Raw genomic sequence first — 23,621 nt, 5'->3', positions numbered from 1 at the left:
ACCTGCCTCAGCCTCCCAAAGTGCTGGGATTACAGGGTGAGCCACTGTGCCAGGCCCAAATTTCTTTTGGATGCTTTTGCTGACATAGTATCAATAAAGCCACCCATCCTGACCCCAGGCCTTTTTGTAAATATTGCAGCAAGAAACTCAGCTGACCCTTCAACCACAGGGATCTGTTTAAATGAGCAGTAGGAAGTTTCCAGCTTTACCCCAGTAAACAAGTGAATGGGAAACCTAAGGTATTAAAATCTGACCTTTCTATCTGATGACAAACTCATTTCCAGTCTGTGAACTCCTGGACAAAGCAAACCAACCACTGAAAAACTCGAAAATAGGGCAAGACGACATTAGCCTTGTAAAAGTCTGCTTTGAAAAAAGGCATTCTGTCAAGCTGTGTATTTTTTTCTTATTTAATTCAAATTTAGTTATTTCATTATTCAAATTTAATTCAGAAAATAGCTCAGTTGGTTTCAGGGGGAATGGGGTGGGAGGGGTTTGGGCACATAAATTTCTGATGATAATTTTAAATGTATGATCATTAAGTTGTATGCCTCAGTACTATAACAGGTGAATCTCTGTAATATTGACTAAACAGTTAAAGATATTTTGTAAATTTCAAGTCCATCTCATCAATGCATGAAATATTAGAAAACCAAATTCCAAAGAATCAGGAATTTCCATTTCCACCCAAAGTATACTTTATTATCTTCTAGCAGTTCTCTGTTAAAATAAAAGAAGCAAAATCTCAGCTACTTATATATAATTTTCTCCTTTTATTTGAAAGTTACACTTAGACATTAATAATATGTACAGAGAAGCCTTTCCTCCCTACTCTGTTTATAACTCTGTCCAACTTGCCCACAAACACTGCCCTCCTTAAACCCATCTGATGTGGGCAAAGCCACTGTTTTCTTAGGCCCATAACTCAGTGCAGCTGTTTTATTTTTATAACGCCGGTCAACCGTGTGTGTGTGTGTGTGTGTGTGTGTGTGTGTGTGTGTGTGTGGCGTCTACGATGTGCTTATTTAATAATTGCCAAAATATTTAGACTAGAGTAACTTCCGGTGGGTCAATTGGATTGTGACTTTCTTTTGTGGTTTTTTGGTTTTTCGATTGCTGTTAAATATTTTCGTAATTCCCCCCACAGAATACATGTGTATATACTGCAACTTAAAAACTAAAAGCAGTACTTGAATGAGTTGTTTTAATGTTGTACTTTTATCTGTTTGTTTTATGGGTTCTCCTGCTGCCTAATGACCTTTCTGTTTTTATAACTGCCGGAAAGCCGCGAAGCCTCTCGCACGGGGAGCTAGGTCCCCGCTGCGGCTCCGCACTTGAGTTTATAAACTCTGGGGTTCTGAGTAAGTTTTGTTTGAATACAGCTACATGATTGTCTCTTTCTATTCTTATCCTAAAAGAAAAGACTCTGTCTGGCATCTTTTAGTTGTACCCTCATATCTGCCTCTCTAATAAATTTTATATTTTTTCTCAGTATTGTGTATTTTAAGTGACTTTTCATGTTTCCAAGAAAATTATTCTGTGTAATGTGAATATTTAACTCTTTCATCTCCAGTAATAGGGGATTTTCTAGCCCAATGCTTTTTTAAAAATTCTGCCTCCCACCCCTACCTCCTCCTTTAAATGATGGCACCTCCCCTGTTTCTGATCCTGCGTGCACTCAGGGCCTGAGAAGTCTGTTTCTTTTGTTTCTTTTCTCTCTCGTTGAGATGAAGAGCTTTTCACGGTTTATTGCTGAATGAATACAGAACGACAGGTTTTCCTTTTCACCAAAGATTTTACATTGTACTGCTGAAGAGCCAAGAGTTTCCTTCTGAGAAAATCGGACCTTCATGTTCCTTGTACCATTCTAGGAAATTGATGCATTTCTTTTCTTTTTTTTTTTTTTCTGGAGTTGAGTTCTCACTCTGTTGCCCAAGCTGAAGTGCAGTGGCGCAACCCTGGCTCACTGCAGCCTCGACCTCCCTGGGCTCAAGCCATCCTTCCAACTCATCTTCCCGAATAGCCGGGACTACAGGCGCGTGCCAACATGCTGGTTAATTTTTTTTTAATTTTTTGTAGAGATGAGGTCTGGCTATGTTGTGGCCCAGGCTGGTCTTGAACTCCTGAGCTCATGCATCCTCCCTCTTCAGCCTCTCAAAGTGCTGGGATTATAGGTGTGAGCCACTGCACCCAACTTCCGTTTCCTTTATTTTTTATTTTATTTTTTTTTTTGAGACGGAGTCTTGCTCTGTGGTCCAGGCTGGAGTGCAGTGGCCCGATCTCAGCTCACTGCAACCTCCGCCTCCTGGGTTGAAGCGATTCTTCTGCCTCAGCCTCCCAAGTAGCTGGGATTACAGGCGCCTGCCACCACGGCAGGCTAATTGTTGTATTTTTAATAGAGATGGGTTTTCACCATGTTAGCCAGGCTGGTCTTGAACTCCTGACCTCGTGATCTGCCTGCCTCAGCCTCCCAAAGTGCTGGGATTACAGGCATGAGCCACCGCGCCCAGCCCCGGCCTCCGTTTCTTACTTTCTCTCAAAACTAAACTTACGAGAAAGATGAGCTGGGGCAGATGGCCTCATCAGTCTCCTGTTTGGGCTTCTCTTAATCCTGAAGGAAAGACCAGCTAAAGGCTAGAGAGAAAACCGTGAAAGTTCCTCATCTCAGACCTGCCCTGTGGTAACCAATTGCTCTAAGATGCCCCCTCCCACCCCTTCCCTCCCCGCGCTCCCACTACCCTCCCGTCCCAGGGCGGTGCAGTTTGTAGCCAAGAGCAAAATGCCCGCCTGGAACCCACGCCTTCCTCTCTAACAGAGAGTTTCTCTTTCTGTTTCTCTTTGTGTTGTAGATTCCTAGAGGGGAGTGCCTGCGAGCCTCGGGTGAGCCTTCCTGGAGGAGCCTCCGTCTGCTTGTCCCCACAGGCCTCCAGCGCCCTGCCCTGTGGACAGCCCACCCCTCCGCAGCCCCATCCCTGCGGGGCGGTCTCTCTCTCTCTACAGCATGCTCCCTGCGGCCCTGCCCTCTCGCCCAGCCCGGGCCACCTCGTGGGGGACAAGTCTCGCCAGCGCCCACCCCCACGGCTCGGGTCAGTCCTCATCGCTCCCCCTCCCCACCCCACGCAGGCCACTGAGACGGCGGGACACACGCCCCCGCCTGCTCCTTCCTGGGCCCTCAGTCCACCCGGGCTCGTCCTGGTGGCCCTTCCGCGCTTCACACAGTGCCTTTTGTGAAAATGTCATCACGGGTCCCCTGAGGAGACGAGGCAGGTCCAGCACACACCAGGCGGACTGAGCACTCGATGTCGTCCGTGTGTCCCCGACTGTCTGCTGTAGAAAACACTTCCTCTTCTCCCGAGCCTGTGAAGTCCTCAGTGGTCCGTTTTGGATTCTAGGCTTGCACCTCATACCAAACATTGACCCTTTCACTATCCCCTCGACCTGAGAGAATCTGGCAGGCAGGGGGGCAGGTGCACACACACCCACAGGCACACCCACCAGTACACACGCATGCACATACACACATTTTGGTTTGGTGCCCTGTTTTCAGTGGCCTGGGGAGGTCCACGCTGGAAGTCGAATTCCAGCTCACCTTGTTGACTCGCCTGTGTCCACCGGCCATGAGGAGCCCACGCCCGTGCTCCCCATCACTTCCCTGTCCCTGAGAACTGTAGATCATGCGCTTGTGAGCGAGGCCCTCCCCTCCACACCAGCTCATTGCAAAGCGAACATCCTCTCCTTTCCAGGAGCCCCAGGATTAGCATCTGAAAAGGTTAGCACTTTCTTTTTGTTTGTTTGCTTTTTTGAGACGGAGTCTCGCTCTATTGTTCAGACTGGACTGCAGTGGCGTGATCTTGGCTCACTACAACCTCCACCTCCTGGGATCCAGCGATTCTCCTGCCTCAGCCTCCCAAATAGCTGTGATTACAGGCGTGCACCACCACACCCGGCTAATGTTTGTATTTTTAGTAGAGACAGGGTTTCACCATGTTGGTCAGGCTGGTCTCGAACTCCTGACCTCAGGTGATCCGCCCGCCTCAGCCTCCCAAAGTGCTGAGATTACAGGCGTGAGCTACCGCACCCCGCCGAGGTTAGCACTTTCATCACCAAAGACCCCGTGCCTCTTGTGGTCCTTTGAGGGATCCCACCGCCACCACCCTTGTATTTTATCACGTGCTCTTCAGGGCATGTGGAATTAGTTGAGTTTGCTTTTAGAGCTAAGTTTCTTTGCCTGTGTGGGTTTTTTAGGAAAACCTGAGGTCCCCTAATCTGTGGCCCCCCCCCCCCCAACGCCTTAGAGCAGAGCAGCCCCTCCTCTCATTTGGTGCAGAAACAGTCAAGAGGAACCATTGGCCGAGAGCTCCTGTGACTGAGAGTGCCACGGAAGCCTGGGGATGACGTCGGGCAGCTTTATTCTTTGCTTGGCTTTGGTAACTACGTGGTCCCCTCAAGCATCCTCAGTTCCTCTTGCTGTTTATGAATCTAAGACAAGGAAGTCCTATAGAAGCCAAAGGGACAGGGATGGCAAGGACAGGTCCCAAGGGATGGGGCCGTCTTTACTCGTGGAAACCAGGAAATTGCTCCTCTCAGCCAACCAGGTTGACCACACACCACCCTGGCGGAGCAGCTCAGTCAGCCCCCGGGGACGAGAAACCACAAGCGCGGAGACGCTGAGGCCCAGGCAGGTGAAGAGGAAGTGGCTTTGGGTTTTTAAAGTGGGTAAGCGTGAGCCTCTCTCACTGCTTCTTCCCCGGGGGACTGCAAACCGCCTGCTGAAGGCTCAGGGCCGCGGCAGAGCCATGGGCTTCCGGTCCCTGCAACGGGTGACCTAAGCGTGGTGCACCCATCAGTCACGCAGGAGGACCGACTTGACGAACGAAAGACAAGCCGGGATGATGCAGGGTAAGAAGAGTCGGGGCCGCGCCTCTGTCCCTGCAAACCAACAGGTGCATGGTGAGTGTGGCGGTCCCCACAGCTCCGCAATGGGCTCCCCCGCCAACGGGGACGACAGGGATCTTCAGGAACTTCAGACCTCACCAAGTCAAGTGGACCACTCTCCACTCCACGAGGATGTCCAACGGTTCTTTAAAATGGGATTTTAGAGCCTCGGGAATGCATGTGCATCGCATCTTTCATATAATGGGTCAGGATAGATTCATTTCTTGCAACAGTGAAAAAGGTATAAGCTGCAGTAATTTGCTCTTTGAATGACCGTCACCCCCAGTATAGGATACGCTTGTATCCCCCTGTCACTCCTCCGCCTCTTTTTTAAACTTTTCCACCACCTGTGTCCAAAAAGAATGTTATAGCGAGTGCTCTTAAATGTTGAACCTGGGTGTTGCTTCCTGGCCAGTCTGCGTGGCTCCATGAAAAGCTCACTGCTGCCCCAGCCGGGCTTCTTAGAGGAGGTCAGTTGTCCTATGTATCATTTACTCTGGGAATCCTACTGTGAAATCATGTCTATATTTTTCTGGAGCAGTTCACATAGAGTAGAACGTGGAATTTCCCGTGAACGTCTCCTTCCTCCCCCATATCTGCCGCCTGTCACTTCGCCGCCGTGCTAGAATACTGTTGTGTTGTAAGATGACTAATTTTAAAAGAACCTGCCCTGAAAAGTACTTAGAAACGCAGTGAAAGAGAGGAACTTGTCCTTTACCCAGTTTTTCCTTTGCAGGATGGGAAAGTATAAAAAGGCATGGAAGGTTGTCATGGGCTGTTCCTTGGGGGTTTTTATCTCGCTCACCGTGGAGATAAGCCTGCGGCTTGTCTAACCAGCACAGCACAAAGGTCTCGATGCCTTTTGGTAACATCTGTCATTACAGAAGAAAGTTTACACAACGTCAAAAAGTGACGTTAATGCTAAGTGTTTTTCCAGAAATATTGGTTTCATGTTTCTTATTGGCTCTGCCTCCTGTGCTTGTATCATCCAAAAACTTTTTTAAAAGTCCAGAATTCTATTTTAACCTGATGTTGAGCACCTTTAAAACGTTCGTATGTGTGTTGCACTAATTCTAAACTTTGGAGGCATTTTGCTGTGTGAGGCCGATCGCCACTGTAAAGGTCCTAGCGTTGCCTGTTTGTCTCTGGAGATGGAATTAAACCAAATAAAGAGCTTCCATTGGAAGGCTTATATTGACCTTGTAACTATATGTTAATCCTCTAAGTGTTAAAATAAAATATAACTTCTGGCACCGTGTCACGGGACTATTTTGTTGCATGAAGACATGACCCTAGTTGCGGAAGCAGTCTGGTGTCATTGGAAGCCCCCTGGGCTGGGGAGCTGGCCCCTGGGAGGAGCTGGAGACCTAGATAGCTCTCAATTCCACCCCCATCCACAGTGGAGGGGGAGGCTCTCAGACCGTGGTGACATGAAATTCGGGCTGATGTAGTGCAAGGATTCTGAGAGGCTCCTTATGGCTAGGAGTATTTTTTGCATGCACATTCAACTGGTTGTTACTCTAGTTCTTTGGGGACCTCATTGCTTGGGGCTGGGGCAGGAGGAGGTGCTGAAATGAGGGCACACCTGAGTTTCATTGATCTGGTATCACCAGTGCTCAAGCCGGTACTCCTGGTGGCGTGGCTGGAATCACTAGTTTCTGTGAAGCTGCAGGCAGTGCGGAGCTGTTTCATGTGGACAACTCGAAAGGGCAGCAGCCTTGTGCCTGGCACTTGGTGGACATGTGCAGTGGGAGGCCCCATTTCCACAGCCAGGTTTGAAAATTTCACCCTGGCCTTTTGGGGGAAGATGGATTGGTTTGTGCCCACACTTGTCTGTGTCCCAAGGGCGTTTTTTTTAGCACTGTTTTAGGAAAACAGTTGTCCAGGAAATGACGTATTCGCAGCTACACCAAGTGCAGGCCTGGCAGCTCTGCTGATGCCAAGCATCCTCACTTGCAGAGGGCAGGAGGTGAGGGCATCAACCTCTAACCTCTAACCCATTGGGAACCTCTAACCACAAGTGCGTGCAGCTGGCTTCAAGGCACCATTGAGAATTCCTGGTTCCCAGTGTGACACAGCGTGGCACAAGGGAACAAGGGGGATCTACTGTTACCCTACCCGAAACCCTCTCCTCTAGGTTGTCAGCAAAAAAGTCCACTTGGGAAGAATATTTCGGGACTGCGCCCAGCAGTCTGTGGGGCGGAGACGGGCTGTCTCCACCTGTGAACCCCCCATGCCCCACCCGCCCCTGCCGAGCCTTCCCCAAGAGCCGCACCAGGGCTGAGGCGCCTAGAACAGAGCCTGCTGGTTTGGGGCCATTTCCGCGGGTCTGGACATCATAGAGGTCGGGAGCATTGGGGGCGACTAGTTAGTTTTCTGCTGCACTGGGGAAGCCTCTTGAAGTAGGAAGTTCCTGACTCACCGGCTCCGGGGAGGCTACAAGCCTGTGGGGCCGGCTCCTCCGGCGGGTCAGGAAATACCGGCCCGCCCCACGCCCTCCACCCGCCCTGGGCACGCCCGGGCCTGGGAGGCGGCTCCTCCGACCGCAGAGGTGGTGGGGACCCCTGGCGGGAGCAGACGGCAGAGCGCAGCAGTGGAGGGAGCAAGGAGGGCGCCCTGCGGTGAGGAACGAGATGGAGGTGGACACAGGCGGGGCTCGGGCGTGCCCCCAGTTTTTAAATTGAAGCGAAAGACTCAGAAATCGTGAAATATATGGGACAGCCTGGAAGCTCCACTTTGCTGCTGCCAGAGGATGGTGGGAAAGAGCCACCATCCAGACGGGTTCCCTGGCTCTGCGCACTCGCCTGGGGGAGGCCTCCTTTTCCCTAGTCCTAAAACCCTTTCCTGAGAGGCGAGGCAGGGATCTGTGTTGCCAGCGCCCTCTGAGACCCGGGATGAGCGTGTGAAGGCTGCCAGCAGGCACGTGGCAGCCCCTTGGTGTGTCAGCTGCTTCTCCAGGGTCCCACTGAGTGCCCATTCGTCCTTGACTTGAGCACTCCTGCCTCCCGTTAGACCTCCAGATGGTATAGTGACATCAGCCGGGGACATCTCCGGACCACAAAAGGTACAGAAGAAGCAGAGGAAGGACCCTATCCTTGTCCTCAGAGCTAAGGGGCCGAAAGCTGTGGGAGGAAACACGGACCCACTCTCTCCATCGCGGATGGGGAAGGCTCCCCTCCTCCCTGCGGCACCTGCTGGAGGGACGTCTCAGCCTAGGACAGGGCAGCATCCCTTCAGTCCGCACAGCCTCTGGCTGCCACGCTGTGCCGAGCCCTGCCCTTCAGAACCTGTTCCCAGTTCCAGCTCTCCATAGGCCCCCTCATCTAGGCTGGTCACGGGTCAAATCGAAGGAAGGAATGGAGGCTGCACCCTGAGAAACCCTGGGACACCTTTCCAGAACATACATTGCCTAGGCTGTCTACTGCTCCTAGCTTTCCCCAAAGGCGTGTGTTTCTTCTGCGCCAGCTCACCCTTACTCCGTCCAGGTAGCAAGTGTCTCTCTGTGTAGGTGAAGTTGCAGAAGGGACGAGCCAGAGGGGGCTGTGATTCCGAAACCTCCGCTCACTTCCCCCAAGGCTCTCTGGGGCTCAAAATTAGGTAGCATTAAGACCCTCAGGATAATTTATGTTTGCACTGAATTTAAAACAGAACAAAGGTAGGAAACTACACTTTTTGGGTGGCTGCGCCTTGCAAATGTATTCGGATGCAGGTTTGTGAGCAGCGCCATGGCCGACAGAACCACAGGCAGGCGGCAGGTCGCCCGCAGCCTCCCACACGGTGCAGGGGCGCCTTTCCGGCTCCTCTAAGAAGCGCTGCTGGAGCCACGCCCTGGCTCAGCTCGGAGGAGGAGCCACCGTGGGGCACCGTGGGGAGCGAGGCCTGAGCTCAGCCTCCCCAGCCACCGAGCACTTCCTGTCCCTGCTCAGTAACCAAGCACAGACTTCAGATCCTAGCATCTAAGTTTGAACTCCTTAAAAGCCAGGTATTTTAAAGGAAAATATAAGGAAATGTTTTAAGGCAAATTGGTACCTATTTCCAGCTCACCTTCCTGTAGTGCAAGAACTGTCTCCAAACCTCCTAATCTTCCAGACAAAACTTTCATTCTCATTTTCCACGTTCAACATCAATCACGTGGATTGACACATATCTAACCTTCAAATATGAACAAAGCCAAAAATATTGCTTAGAGATTCCCACATAGACAAAGGTTGCTTTTTCCTCTTCCGGGAACGCTGTCTACAGGCACTCAGCATGGCCCAGTTTCACAAACCGTCATAGGCTTTCCTAGAATACAGCCTCTAACAGCACTAGGCTGGCCCGAACCCCTGGGAAGAGAATCGTTTACCTTTATACCAAGATTGGGAAAGTGCCGAAGTCTGCACATGGCGTGGGCCTGGGCTGACTTCGAGGGGTTTGTGCTATGAGACCTAAAGCTCCTATGAGACTGCCCCAAACCAAAAACATGTCAGCAAGCGGCCAGGCATGGTGGCTCACGCCTGTAATCCCAGCACTTTGGGAGGCTGAGGCAGAAGGATCACTTGAGCCCAGGAGTTCGAGGCCAGCCTGGGCAACACAGTGAGACCCTGTCTACAAACAAAAAACCCGTCAGCAGGGCATCTGGTGCTTTGTGTGAACGTGTTCCCAGTAGGATCAAGTGTGCCTTCCTCATCAAGGAGCAGAAAGTTGCTGGGAAGGTGTTAAGGGCATAAGCACAGTCAGAAAGTTCAATTTTAAAATGAAGCTTTTGGCCGGGCGCGGTGGCTCATGCCTGTAATCCCAGCACTTTGGGAGGCCAAGGCAGGCAGATCATGAGGTCAGGAGATCGAGACCATCCTAGCTAACACAATGAAACCCCATCTCTACTAAACATACAAAAAAAAAAAAAATTAGCTGGGTGTGGTGGCACGTGCCTGTAGTCCCAGCTACTCCAGAGGCTGAGGCAGGAGAATTGCTTGAACCCGAGAGGCAGAGGTTGCAGTAAGGTGAGATTGCGCCACTGCACTCCAGCGTGGGCAACAGAGGCAGACTCTGTCTCAAAAATAATAATAATAATAATAAAAATGAAGCTTTTTTCAGCAAAAAAAAAAAAAAAAAAGGCAGGATAAGGGAACCACGTGCAAAGAGCCACCTCTGGGGTAGGGCAAGGTGGCCGACTCCAGAGGGGCCCGGGGCTTTCCATGAAACTGGCAATGTGCCATCTTGGTTCCTTGTCACCATGTTATCCTTGCGTATGCTGAAATGTTTCTGTACACTCGTATCTGATAGTGGTAGGGAAGCAGAAGCCTAGGGGAGCCAGGGTGACATCATTTTGAATTCAGCTCCACCTAAAATTAGCAAGGGAGGCCGGGCCCGGTGGCTCACACCTGTAATCCCAGCACTTTGGAAGGCTGAGGTGGGCAGATAGCTTGAGGTCAGGAGTTCGAGACCAGCCTGGCTAACATGGTGAAACCTTGTCTCTCCTAAAAATACAAAACTTAGCCGGGTGTGGTGACACACGCTTGTAATCACAGCTACTTGGGAGGCTGAGGCAGGAGAATCGCTTGAACCTGGGAGGCAGAGGTTGCTGTGAGCCAAGATCGCACCACTGCACTCCAGCCTGAGCGACATAGCGAGACTCCATCTCAAAAAAACAAAAAATTAGGCACAGTCCAGGCCAGTCACAACCTTGGTCTAAGATGTTTACGTCTGAGGAAGCAGCTACATAACGCCCGCGAGGACAAACTCCTAGGATGGCAGAAGGTTCAGATGCCACACAACAGTGTATGCTTGAAGATGACCACAGTGAGGCTTCGATGTGCTTATGCACTAAGATGCCAAGGATGGCTTTCTTCAAATCAACAGAAAAATCCACTGTATCAGGCTGTCAGCCCACCTGACAGACACAGCGTAGCTTTTCTATAGCTAAGACCCCTACATAAGAGGAGTTGAAAACAGTGACGGGCATCCCTCCGCTCGCTTTCTGAGGATGCTCTATTCTATACCTGAGCAGCTTTCAGTAAACTCTCTTCAGTGAACTCTCCTCAGTGAACTCTGCAACTCACCTTGAGTTTCTTCCTGCGTGAGATCCAAGAACCGTCTCTGGGGTCTGGATCGGAACCCCTTTTTCCTGCAACAATGGGATTTCACAAATAAATGTTGATAAGTTATATATATAAAAATCTCAAGTTCTTCTCTCCCCCAAAATGAGACTCAACAAAACACTCAGACTACTGAACACTAGTATCACTGAACGCCCAGGGCCAGTGTGCAAAGGGGAAGTAATCCTCTGCTCACGGCCACTCTGTGGCCGCCTGTCTGGGTGGCCGGAGGGGGACCAGCCTGTGGGATGTGCTGGCCTCAATCACTGGCCACATCTGGCCCTACTTCTCTGAGACTGGGGCTGATTCCAGGAAAGGAGACACCGATAGGCCTTTAAAGCGGCTGGGTCCCCACTTCCGCTCGCCTCCACAGCCTCCAGGTGGTCTCTGGTTTCAGAAAGCCACATGGAAAGCTCCCTCCTGGGCCTGGTGATCTGCAACGTGAGCCCCAGGGCTTGGCGGGCTGTCCCCATGGCGGAGAGCCTCACCTTCCCTCCAGTAATAGAACTGCAGTGAAGGAAGAGACGACAGTGTGGCCGTGGGAATGTTTATTCTGTGTTTATTCTGACATTCTGAACACAAACTAGACAGCACAGACGTGGGGCCCAATCCCAGCCTGCACAGCAGCCTCGCTGCGTCGCAACAGTGCAGCGTGCAGCCTCTGGCTGCAGCAGCGGCTTTCAGAAGGCTGGAGCCAATGCCAGGGAACCCCAGGCTCAGCAGGGAGGGAGCAGGATCTGGGACAGAAGATCCGAAAAGTGAGGCCTCAGGGCCTCTGCTGGACTCAACTGCTGGAATTTCCACCACCATCTGCTTCTACAAAGACTGACGACCGCAGTAGTGTGGGGGGTCTGGTCCCAGAACCCATTCCCCACCCGTGCCCCGTATGCTTTGACCCTGATGATGGCCGCACCTCACCCTGGCGGTTTCTCCAGGGGCTTTGGTGCCTTGCTGTGCTCAGTGGGTCCCTCCACTCAGCATCCAGAGGCCGCTTCCCAGGATCCGCCTGAGCGCTGCCCCCTGCACAGCCCCCACACGCCTCCAGGCGGGCTCTGCACTGCTGCTGCTGCTGGGAAGGGAAAGTCTGTCTTCTTTAGCATCAGCCCGGGAAGCTGCCTTTGCAGCAAATGGCCAAGCTGTGAGGTATCCCTGATTCATCATCCGGTTCCCTGGTGGGGGACTCAGCAAATTTCCCATGAAGATGAACTGCTGAACTTCAAGGCAAATTACAGCCAATCCAGGGGGCAGGCTCAGCAGGACGCGGTGTGGGGGACCAGCTGCCTCCAGAAACATCCCCCACTGGTGGAAATCCAGCCTCCTCCTGGCGTTCCCGTCAGCAATGAGTCCAGAGTCTTCAGTCTGCAGGAGAAGTGCTGAGAGCAGCCCGGGACTTCAGAGCCTTCCTGGTGATGCCCAGGAGATGCAGAGGTTCGGCAGGACCACCAGGGACAACCTGTGAGCTCCTCACTGGCTGGGGCTGCTGGCTGCGCTCACCGGCCCTGAGCAGCTCTCTCCGAGTCTTCCGGGGTCCGGGCCAATCGCACAGTGGAGACACCATGAAGCAGCAGCTACTCCCCGACTCTGGCCCAGGCCACAGCCTCTGTCTGACGGGGGTGGCATCGGGCTCCAGGGACAAAGCTGGGCCAAGCTAGCAAGAGGACAGTTGTGGGGGACACAACGATGACAGTGACTGGCAGGGGCGCTGCCAGGACAAAGACCCAAATTAACGTCACAGAGTCTTGGTCGTTTAAACAAGCCTGAAGTGCATATATTTTCTAGTTGCAGCATTACTCACTGCGAACCAAACCAACTTTTCTGCCTCTTTACACGGCGGGGTTCTGCAGCAGCCCGGCCTCTCTTCTGGGCACAAACACGCCTTCCGCGGGGTGGGGCACATGGGGCTGTGGGGACACCGGCACTCAGCAGTGGGGCCGGGCCATGTCCAGGGCCCTCCCACAGCCTCTAGGAAGGTGCTTTCAGGGACCTGCTCTTTGGATGTTCAAAAGGACACATGAGGGTCTCTGGAGAGTGAGAAGACCCAGAGTGCCATGGAGGGACCAGCCGGGGCGACTTACAGACTAGCCCAGCAAATCACACGGCCCGGGTCTCGGCTTCAATCTTCTGCTCCCCGTGCAGGCTCTCCGGGCCCAGCGGCTGCGCCACGCTCTGGCGGATGGCGATCTCGGGGCCGCCTCCATACAGGCTGTTCAGGTAGGTCCAGGTCTCCTCCGAAATCTGCCCATAGTCAGCTCCTGCCGGGCACGAGAGGCACCCCTAGGCTCACCTTTGCCACCTCAAGGAAGCCACCGGCCTGGGCAGTGGGGGCTCCGCAGGGCCAGGCCCTGAAGCAGGAAGACGGCAACCAGGGCTTCTATGCAAAGCTGTCAGATGGAAACCAGAATTTCCCAGAGGAACGTCCGTCCCGCTAAGGGCACCGGGTAACACATCTCTGGCTGTATCCCTTGTTCCTGGGGGTGGGGCTGACATAAACAGCAGGGTGGGCAAGGCCAGCAGCAGGCAGAGGGGTGGGACCTGGAGGACACAAGCAGAGACCAAGCCCCTTGGGCCATCTCTCAGTCGCCTGGGCCTGGACTCAGGTGGACGTCTCAGCCTGACTCTAAGACAGGTGGTAAGGGGGCTCCTGGAAGGACGGGACTGGGCAGCAGCCTGGCAGCCAGGAAGGGCAGAGAGGAGCCTGGCTGGCCCGGGGGGGGGAACTCACCCTGCTTCAGCTGGACGTGGCCACTTCCTTTGACCTGTGCAATCCTGCTGTTGTCAATGGGCCCGGGGGGCTCTGGAACAGACACAGCAGGCTCGGGTTCAGCCCCTGCCATACCCTCCACCCTCCATAACAGCAGAGCCATCCTAAGTGGGGCCTCCCCAGGCCTGGGGGTCAGCATGAAGTCTCTAATGTATGAGGCGCCTAAGCCACCCAATGCTCCTTTGTGGCAGTCTGAGGACCCAGCAGAGGGAATTTCCAGGACGCACAAGATCATCTCAGACCCTGTGCTGGCCGCAGGAGCTGCAGTGGGTGGCCCATGCCCTCATCTCTGCTGGCAGCTGCCGCTCACCACGCCCCTTCCCCTCTGCCCAGCTATCTCATTTAGCCTCAGCAACCACAGGACAAGATAGAGGTTTACAGAGACAGAGCCGAGGCCTGGGCAGGTGAAGTAACCACTCAGGTCACAGCTGGTAGAAGGCAAGGCCAGCGTCCAGGCCAGGGCGAGGGCTCCGGAGCTACGTTCTCAACCACAGCCATGCTGAAGGCCTCAGCCACCACCAGAGAGGCCTCACGGTGGCCCTGGCACCTTCCCCGACCAGCGGGATGGCAATGAGGCCTCCCTTCCCAAGCACAGGTGGGTGCTCATGCTCCACACAAAGGGTCCCATGAGCAGAACCATGGGCTCTACCCACCCTGCCGGGGCCTGGAGCCACAGGCAACCCATGGCTTGGTTCTGCTGTTCTTCACTGGGGACTTGGGGGACCCCAGGAGCTTCCTTGTGATGGGGCCTGTCTCCACCTCTGTAAATCCAAGGAGTCAGATGACAAATCTGTCATTTCGGGCAACACACTCCCCTGAGGAAAGGGCCTTGCAGGAGGGCAGAGCAGCTTGCTGGGCATGACAGAGAGTGGAGAAGGGGAGGAGGCGCAGAGCAGGAGCAGCTTCCTGCCTCTGGTTGGGGACAGTGATCCCCACTGGGGACTGGCAGAGCCCGAAGCTCTCTGTTCACCCTGGATGGGTGGCATCTGGGGGCAGGCACGGGGCCTGCAGGAGCCCGTGTGCCAGCCCTCCCCTGCCAGCATCCCATCTTCCAGGAGGCCCCCAGGGCAGGTAAGTGCCAGGTCCCCCTCAGCTCACCGTTGTCCTTCCCCTTGACGAACGCCTCCCACTCCCGGAACCACTGCATGCTGATGCAGTAGATGACGCCCGGCGACTCCTCGGCCTGGAAGGCCTTGTTCAGCTGGGCAGGCAGGCAGGGATGGGAGGAGACAGAGGGCAGGTCAGCCTCCATTTACCTTCAGCAAGGATTTCCCAAATGCCCCTGCCCCAGTCCCTCACCCAAGAGTCTTACAAAAACACCAGATACGCAAGGTGAAAAGTCAGAACCCCCAGGCAAGCTCAAACAAAATGAACACACTCATCGCTCAGAGACGGTGGTAACATTTTGTAGGTCTCTTCAATAACTGTTTGACCCAACTGAGACCACAAGGGAGATGCTACTTTTTGAGAGGGAGTCTCACTCTGTGCCCAGGTGGGAGTGCAGCGGCACAATCATGGCTCACTGCAGCCTTGACCTCCTGGGCTCAAGTGATCCTCCCACCTCAGCCTCCTGAGTAGGTTGGACCACAGGTGCATAACACTATGCCCAGCCCTGACAGTCTCTTTTTTGTTTTTGTTCTGAGACAGGGTCTCACTCTATTGCCCAGGCTAGGGTGCAGTGGCATGATTACGGCTCACTGCAGCCTCAACCTCCCAGGCTTAGGTGATCCTCCCAACTCACTCAGCCCTCCAGGTAGCAGGGACTACAGGTACTCATCACCATGCCTGGCTAATTTTTGTATTGTTTGTAGAGATGGGGTTTCGCCGTGTTGGCCAGGTTGGTCTTGAACTCCTGGGCTCAAGTGATCCACCTGCCTCGGCCTCCCAAAGTGCTGGGATCACAGGCATGAACCACCATGCCCAGGCAGCAGAACATTTCCTAATGGCCACAAAGCACGGGTGTCCCTCAGTGTCTCTCACCAGGCCCTCCCTGTGAGTGGAGCATGTCCTAACCCTGTTAGAAGTGGCGTGGCAGGGAGGGAGTGTGCCAGGAGCCTCGCCTGCACTCAGCTCCCTCACAGAAGTCCCTCTTCTAAACACAGTCACACTTGAGTCCTGGTTTGCACCTTGGTTTTCACTTCCTGCTTTATCTTGGGCAGTTTGTAGAGCCCAGTGGTTCTCACCCAGGGCAGGGAGGGTACTCTGCACCCCAGGGGACCCTTGGCAATGTATGGAGGTCATTTTGGTTGTCACTAGCACTAGTGGGTAGAGGCCAAGGATGCTGCTAAACATCCTACAATGCACAGGACGGCCCCACAATAAAGAATGATTCAGCCAAAAATAACACGGCCAAGGCTGAGAATCGGATCCATTTACTGGTTCTTTAAGCTCAACAGCACCCGGGCGATGAGGCTTCACTTACTCAAGCCAACCCTCCCACCAGGAAAAGCCCTCCTAGACACCTGGCCATCTCTAGTCCCCCACAGAAGACTTTCTTTTCTTTCTTTTTTTTTTTTTTTTTGAGTCGGAGTCTCACTCTGTTGCCCAGGCTGGAGCGCAGTGGCACAATCTCAGCTCACTGAAACCTCCGCCTCCCAGGTTCAAGCGATTATCCTGCCTCAGCCTCCCAAGTAGCTGGGATTACAGGCACCTGCCACCACGCCCAGCAAATTTTTGTATTTTTAGTAGAGATAGGGTTTCGCCATGTTGGCCAGGCTGGTTTCAAACTCCTGACCTCAAGTAATCTGTTCACCTCAGCCTCCCAAAGTGCTGGGATTACAGGTGTGAGCCACCATGCCCAGCCTCAAAAGACTCCTTTCAAACTTGCTCAGGGACTGCACAGGACTCTTCTGTCCCCATGTCCCCAACTGCCCCAGGCAGAGGCTGGCAGAGCCGCCCCCGCACCGCCTCACTGCACGCACCTTGATGAAGGTGTCAATCTCGATCCTCCTGCGCTTGGCCAGCGCCTCGATCTCCACCTGGCAGATGGAGCACACGTACAGGTGGTTCACGGCAGGGCCACCCCCAAATCTGTGCCCAGGGTGGGAGAGAGAGAGAGACGGCCTGAGCGGGGGACCAGTGAAGGGAGAGTGATCACTGCCTTCCACTTCCCCCTCAAGCCATCAGTGCCCTCTCAGCGCTGTCGCAGGCCTGCGTGCACCTCTGTGTGAGCACCACGGAGCCTGCAATGCAGCAGCGCGCCCACAGCCCGCGGGAGGCCCTGCTTCAAGGCTGAGGGGCAGATGGGCCAACACATTCAGCCAGTTTCCTGTCCCTTGCCACTGGAAGGATCCAAGTGGATTCCCACAAACGACACGTGTCATTCTCCACGAGACAAGTGAAGGCGGCTCTGTGCTGCCTGCGTGGAGGCCAGCGTGTGGTGTGGGGTCCTGGGGGCATTCCTTCCCTGCCCTCCCCTCTTTTCTTGCCCAGCTGGGCCCTGGACAGGATGGAGACAAGTTGGCCTTGCGGGCTCTCACCTGTTGTACAGGTGCTCCCAGACGTTCTGCGGCAGGATGACCACCAGGTCGTCGATGTAGTGGTATTTGTGGGGCGGGATGCCTGGGAAGAAGGTATAGGGAGCGAAGCTGTGGCTTGGCCCACCTGCCCACCCTGCTCTCCCACCACAGGGGGCGCCTCACCTCCGTGGGAGCAGAGGAAGGTCTGGTTGGTGATGGGGCCCGGCTCTGCGAAGGTGTTGAACTTGTTGAGCCACTCGCGGGACACATAGAACCGCAGCAGGCTGGGCTCCCTCATGGCAGCCAGGGACACCACCTGCTGCCGCTCCCGCACGGCCTCCTCGCTGCTCTTCCTGCGGGGTGAGGAGGGGGTGAGAAGCTGTGCCTGACGGCTGCCACCTCCAGACACATGCAGATCCCCCATCCCAGTGCACTTCGGGCTACCGGCCCTGTCCACCACCTTCTGGGTCCCTCAGGGGTCCTGGACATGTGAGCAGCCCCCTGTGCCGCCGGCCAGGGCCCTGGAGAAGGCTCCAAGCTGCCTTCCTGGGTTCCCCACGGCAGCCAGAGGGCTTTTTTTTCCTTTTTTTTTTTTGAGACGGAGTCTTGCTTTGTTGCCTAGGCTGTAGTGCAGTGGCACGATCTCGGCTCACCGCAACCTCCGCCTCCCGAGTTCACGCCATTCTCCTGCCTCAGCCTCCTGAGTAGGTGGGACTATAGGCGCCTGCCATCATGCCCGGCTAATTTTTTGTATTTTTAGTAGAGTTGGTGTTTCACCGTGTTAGCCAGGATGGTCTCGATCTCCTGACCTTGTGATCCACCCGCCTCGGCCTCCCAAAGTGCTGGGATTACAGGCGTGAGCCACCGTGCCCGGCCTCTTTCTTAACAATCTAAGTCCTTACTTCCCTGGTTCAATCCAGGCGCTTTCCCCTACACACACCCAGAAGGCCCATGGGTCCCAGGGGAGGGGGTGGTGAGGTTCCTCCACCAGGCCCAGCCCAGTGCCCACCTGTAGAAGAGTACGTAGCCCTCGGCGTTCTGCACCACTGTCTCGTGGACTTCTGTGACGTACTGGTCATCAAACTCGTACCACTGCCCATTGATCACGTTCTGGCAGTAGGCGATGTAGTGCCCACCTGTGGCAGCAGAGAAGACGGGTCACAGGGATCCTAGCGGATGGGGATGGCAGGGGAGGGGACATGACTCACTGCCTGCTGTGCCGTGGTGGCAGATGACCGAGAGGAGGTCGTAGGTGGTGATCTGGGATGTGCACTCCTTGGCAAGGAAGGGGCGCAGGTCAAGCCCCTCGAGGGGGAAGGAGACGTGGCTATTGATCTTGAATGAGTACATCACCTCATGCCGAAAGCGCTTTAGGTGAATGCACAGGATCTGCGGGGACAGAGAGAGTGCCAGTCATCTAGGAAGAAATGACACGGACCCTCGCAGCCTTGCCCACGGGCCCAGGACAGCTGATGGGATCATGCAAGCTGACTCCATTGGAATAAATCCAAGAGTTCCACGTGGGGGCCAGACTGGGCTCGCTCTAAGTCACACAGATCACTCCCAGCTCCACTGCTGAGAACCGCACACTGAGAGCTGCACTGAGCCATCAAGTTTACCAGTTCTGTCGGCATTGCCTTTGAGAAGCCACAAAGCCTCCCCGAGCCACCACAGCCCCATCCTGGGCCCCCTCTGCCGGGGCCCTCTCCTCTTTGCTCCAGCCACACGTGCCTTTCTTGGTGCGGACAAGCCTGCTCCTGCACTGGGGTTTTGTCTGTTCCTTCTGTGCCTTCCATCCATGACGCTGACACCAGCCTACACCCTCCAGGCCTCACTCAGACGTTACTCCTCAGAAAGGCCCCTGGCAACAGCCCCGGCTGGGCCAGCTCTCCTCCCGCCACTCTGCAGCCGGCAGGAGCCATAGCTGTCTCACTGGGGGTGGTACCTCAGTGTCCCACACACCTGCCTCCCATTGGGCCCTCACACAACATGTTAGACAACAAATGTGCTGAGGCTACCAAGAGAGGGCACCAAGTCACAGTCGGAAAAATGTGCCCCCTGCTAACCCTTCCCACAAGTTTCTCAGCCAAAGCTATGGAGTCTCCATGGCCCCTGCAGCACAGAAGTGCCCGAGCAGTGGAGCAGGGTCAGCCCCCGCCTGGTGTGTGCTGGTGTGTACCCCGAGATAGCTGAGGAGGCTGCCGAGGCCGCCGGCTCACCTCGGGCAACCGCAGGACTTTGCAGTACTTCACTCCGTTCCGCAGCCTGGGGAGGAAGCACGAGCCAGCCTTAGTGTCCAGCATCAGGGGCAGGGACCAGGGGAGCAGCCCTCCACCCAGCTCCCTTCCGGGAAGGCAGGATTGTGGGGGGCTCTCTGCGGGAACCCAAGGGGAATATGTAGGGCACAGACACGGCAGTCAGGGAAAAGGCGAGGGAAGGCTCACTTACTTCTTACACCGCTCACAGCTGTACATGTTGTCACCTAGGGCAGTAAAACAAAGGGTCAGAGGTTAGCAAGGATGGAAAATGAGGGAGCCAAAAAAAGTGACTATGATGATTTCTGCTTAAGAAATAAAACCTGGCCGGGCACGGTGGCTCATGCCTGTAATCCTAGCACTTTGGGAGGCCGAGGCGGGCGGATCCCCTGAGGTCAGGAGTTCGAGGCCAGCCTGGCCAACATGGCGAAACCCCATCTCTACTAAAAATACAAAAATTAGCTGGACGTGGTGGTGCACACCTGTAATCCCAGCTACTCGGAGGCTGAGGCGGGAGAATCGCTTGAACCTGGGGGGCTGGGGGCAGAGGTTGCAGTGAGCCAAGATCATGCCACTGCACTCCAGCCTGGGCGACAGAGTGAAACTCCATCTCAAAAAAAAGAAGAAGAAGAAGAAAAAGAAATAAAACCTGAGAGGTACTGGAGGGAGGGAAGGCCCTGGCTGGGCCCCACAGACAGAATCCATACAAGGGAGAAATGGATATATTTGACCCCAGAAATACTTCAACATCTGTAAGACACCACCAAAAGCAAAATTAAAAGGCAAAAGGCAGAACGGAGGTGGGGGGGAAGTGCAACATTAATTACAGAAAATGTATTTGAAACAATTTTTTTGAGATAGGGTCTTGCTATGTTGCCCAGGCTGGTCCCGAACTCCTAGGCTCAGGGGACCCTCAGCCTCCGGAGTACCTGGGATCACAGGTACACGCCACCATGACCGGCTTAAAATCTTAATGTATAGTTTCCCCCTCCATGCACACTGTGAAAATTAAGTCAAAATGGGATCAAAGACCTCAATATAGGACCTAAAACTATAAAACTTTTAGGAGAAAAGTAGGAAAAATGCTTCATGACATTGGATCTGGCAATGATTTCTGAAACACAACACCAAAGGTGCAGACAACCAAAGCAAAAGACACAAACCACAGAATGAAACGCACCCTACAGGATGGGAGGACAGGGTTATAAGTCACGTATCTGGACATATAAAGAACTCCTCTAACTAACGAGGCCGGCGCCGTGGCTCACACCTGTAATCCCAGCACTTTGGGAGGCCAAGGCAGCAAATCCAGTTGAGGTCAGGAGTTCGAGACCAGCCTGGCTAACATGGCAAAACCCCATCTCTACTAAAAATACAAAAATTAGCCAGGTGTGGTGGCGCATACCTATAATCCCAGCTAGTCAGGAGGCTGAGAGGCAGGACTGCTTGCACCCAGGAGGCTGAGGCTGCAGTGAGCCAAGATCGTGCCATTGCACTCCAGCCTGGGTGACAGAGTGAGACTCTGTCTCAAGACAAAAAAGAATCCCTATAACAAGCAACAAAAAACAAAACAGGCAAAGGACTCACATAGATGTTTTTCCAAAGACTTACAAATGGTCAACAAGCACATGATAAGACACTTAACATCACTATCATCAGGAAATGCAAATCAAAACCACAATGAGGCTGGGTGCGGTGGCTCGCGCCTATAATCCCAGCACTTTGGGAGACCACAGCGGGCGGATCACCTGAGGTCAGGAGTTCAAGACCAGCCTGGCCAACATGGTGAAACCCCATTCTACTACAAATACAAAAATTAGCCGGGCGTGGTGGCACGTGCCTGTAATCCCAGCTACTCGGGAGGCTGAGGCAGGAGAATCGCTTAAACCCAGGAGGCGGAGGTTGCAGTAAGCCAAGATCATGCCATTGCACTCCAGCCTGGGCATCAAGAGTGAGACTCCATCTCAAAAACAAAACAAAAAAACCCACAATGAGATACCACCTCATACCCATGAGGTTGACTCCCATCAAAAAAGTAAACGAGTGTGGGCGAGGATGTGGAGAAATTGGAACTCTTGTGCGTCACTGGTCGGAATGTGAAATGGGGTGGCCACCGTGGAACCCAGTACAGTGGCTCCTCGAGAAATTAAAAGTAGGCATAGACCCAAAGGGATGAAAGAAGAGAGGTGTGCACACCCATGGTCAGAGCAGCATTCCTCACAATAGCTAACAGGGAAGTGGCCCGAGTGTCCACTGATGGATGAACGAATAAGCAGAATAGCCCCAGCCATCCACACAATGGAACAATAAATAACCAGCTACAAAAGGCAGGGCATTCTGACACACACTTCAACGCGGATGAACCCTAAGGACGTTATGCTCAGTAAAAGCTGTCAGTCACAAAATGGCAAGTACTGTATAATTCCACTTATATGAGGCCCTTAGTCACATTCACAGACTTGAATGTGGAGGTTGCCAGGGGCTGGGAGGTGGGAGTAGGGAGCTATTTCACAAATATTGAGTTTCAGATTTGCAAGATGGAAAAGTTCTGGAGATGAATGGGGAGGATGGCTGTGCGACCATGTGCGTGTATTTAACACTACTCAACTGTGCACTTTCTGTTAAAAATAACATTTAAAATGGTTATGGTGGTAAATTTTACATTTTGTGTATTTTACCACAATTGAAAATTGGAAAGAAAAAAAAAGAGAGAGAGAGTTTTCCCAAAGGTTTAGATGCCAAATAGCCAACAGAGAAAAAGAGCAAGAACAGGAATGGGCAATGTTTAAATAAATACAAAAAGCCAGTATATTTAACAAAAAATGTAGAAACTCATCAGTAATCAAGGAAATGAAAAATTAACATACAGTATCATTTTTGCCCACCAAATTGGTAAAAGTAAAAATAAGTAAACACCCAAGAGCTTCAAGATGGTGGGGTTGGGACAGCACGTGGCCCTGGCCCAGCGTGGCCGGCAGTGGGGGTGGGAATCTGATGGAATCAACTTTAGAAGCCAAGTCTAGCCTGGCCGTGCATCCCACAAGTCCTGGGCTGCATGCTGGCCTGCTGGGGTCTGCACACCTCCGTCCCCACAACCCTCCATCTCCCTGACCCTTGCCAGCCAGGCCCCTTACCCTTTAACTCATCAGCGGCAAAGAAGGCAGCAAGGCAGTCTTCCAGTGTGACGACAGGCCCCCAAAACCAGCTGGGGGTACAGGATACCACAAACCTACAGACAGAAAAGGAGTGCCGGGTGCTGCCAGGGCCTGGGCGAGAACAGGAGCTGAAGGGCTCTGGCTGAGGTCTGTCAGGCCTGAGCCGCAGAAGGACCCTGAAGGCCCAGAGAGGTAGCCAGGCACGGCGGGTCGGGGCAGAGGCCTGGAGCCAGACACCTCCGTGTCCTGGGCTGAGTAACATCACCTCTCTGAAAGCCTGGCCTCCTTCATCTGTGTTGTGGCCATGATCATGCTACCCCCGCCCTGGGGCCGTGCAGGTCTCTGGCCTCAGGCAGGCAAGGCAGCCCTGGGAAAGCTGCTGCCCTTCCCGCCAACCAGGCCGGTGTCCTGCTGCTGCCCTCCCTTCAACCTGCCACGTGGTCACCTCCCTGCTGTCCGTCGCCCTCCAGCTCCAAGGGACCATCCAATCCTGGCCACTTCAAAGTAGCCAAGAAATTCCCTGCTTATTAAGCCAACTCCTCTGCAGGCTTCGGCCCCCAGATCCTCCCTGGTTCCCCAAATGCATGGACTTCACTGTGTAGCGTCTCCCGCCCAGGATAATCAGGACAGGCCCAGCCCGTGTCGCCCAGTAGTGGCAAGGTGGGCGCACCGTCGGATGTACTCCACAATGAAGGCCAGCCAGCCCTGGGCAGCATAGCTGTCCCCACAGGCGCCTGGCTTGGCTGGTACATTCTGGTAGATGGCTGAGTGGAGCTTGGCCAGGTCCTCCTTGCCAGGAATGGGCAGCGATAAGTCCTGGAACATCTCCACTGTGGTGGATACCTGTGGGGTTGAAGGTCAGTCTGTTGCCCATCCTCTGGCAATGTCTGCACCCCAAACCCCAACCAGCAGGTGAGGGGCAGAGGGCCTGCTCCCCAGGCCATAGACACGGGATCCACGCAGGCAGGGCCCTCCCCTGG

At 53.9% G+C, this 23,621-nt stretch overlaps 2 protein-coding genes across 9 annotated transcripts in view; one reads left to right on the top strand and one right to left on the bottom strand.

Annotated features, from left to right (window-relative positions):
- FNBP1 (formin binding protein 1) overlaps positions 1 to 6,186 on the top strand; it is a 160,819-nt gene extending 154,633 nt beyond the window's left edge. For 4 of the 6 annotated variants that reach the window (XM_030818024.1, XM_030818021.1, XM_030818016.1 and 1 more), the window contains one exon: positions 2,850 to 6,186. In XM_030818024.1, the coding sequence (XP_030673884.1) occupies positions 2,850 to 2,857 (8 nt within the window). In that variant the 3' untranslated portion in view covers positions 2,858 to 6,186. The remainder of the gene's footprint in view (positions 1 to 2,849) is intronic. The other 2 variants (XR_004031448.1, XM_030818015.1) reach the window with 2 other exon arrangements.
- A 5,359-nt stretch (positions 6,187 to 11,545) lies between these two features.
- USP20 (ubiquitin specific peptidase 20) overlaps positions 11,546 to 23,621 on the bottom strand; it is a 43,849-nt gene continuing 31,773 nt past the window's right edge. For 2 of the 3 annotated variants that reach the window (XM_030818010.1, XM_030818011.1), the window contains exons 14-27: positions 23,312 to 23,484; positions 22,621 to 22,715; positions 19,680 to 19,713; positions 19,451 to 19,496; positions 18,440 to 18,620; positions 18,241 to 18,367; positions 17,415 to 17,584; positions 17,253 to 17,334; positions 16,695 to 16,803; positions 14,872 to 14,974; positions 14,427 to 14,534; positions 13,735 to 13,806; positions 13,088 to 13,264; positions 11,546 to 12,913 (exon numbers count right to left, since the gene is read on the bottom strand). In XM_030818010.1, coding sequence (XP_030673870.1) covers positions 13,104 to 13,264; positions 13,735 to 13,806; positions 14,427 to 14,534; positions 14,872 to 14,974; positions 16,695 to 16,803; positions 17,253 to 17,334; positions 17,415 to 17,584; positions 18,241 to 18,367; positions 18,440 to 18,620; positions 19,451 to 19,496; positions 19,680 to 19,713; positions 22,621 to 22,715; positions 23,312 to 23,484 — 1,461 coding nt within the window. In that variant the 3' untranslated portion in view covers positions 11,546 to 12,913; positions 13,088 to 13,103. The remainder of the gene's footprint in view (positions 12,914 to 13,087; positions 13,265 to 13,734; positions 13,807 to 14,426; positions 14,535 to 14,871; positions 14,975 to 16,694; positions 16,804 to 17,252; positions 17,335 to 17,414; positions 17,585 to 18,240; positions 18,368 to 18,439; positions 18,621 to 19,450; positions 19,497 to 19,679; positions 19,714 to 22,620; positions 22,716 to 23,311; positions 23,485 to 23,621) is intronic. The other variant, XM_003264239.3, reaches the window with a different exon arrangement.

The sequence above is a fragment of the Nomascus leucogenys genome, chromosome 8 (assembly GCF_006542625.1).
Source record: "Nomascus leucogenys isolate Asia chromosome 8, Asia_NLE_v1, whole genome shotgun sequence".
In the NCBI taxonomy this organism is placed as follows: Eukaryota; Metazoa; Chordata; class Mammalia; order Primates; family Hylobatidae; genus Nomascus; species Nomascus leucogenys.
Note: the sequence above shows the minus strand (reverse complement) of the source record. Positions and strands in the feature narration are given on the sequence as shown.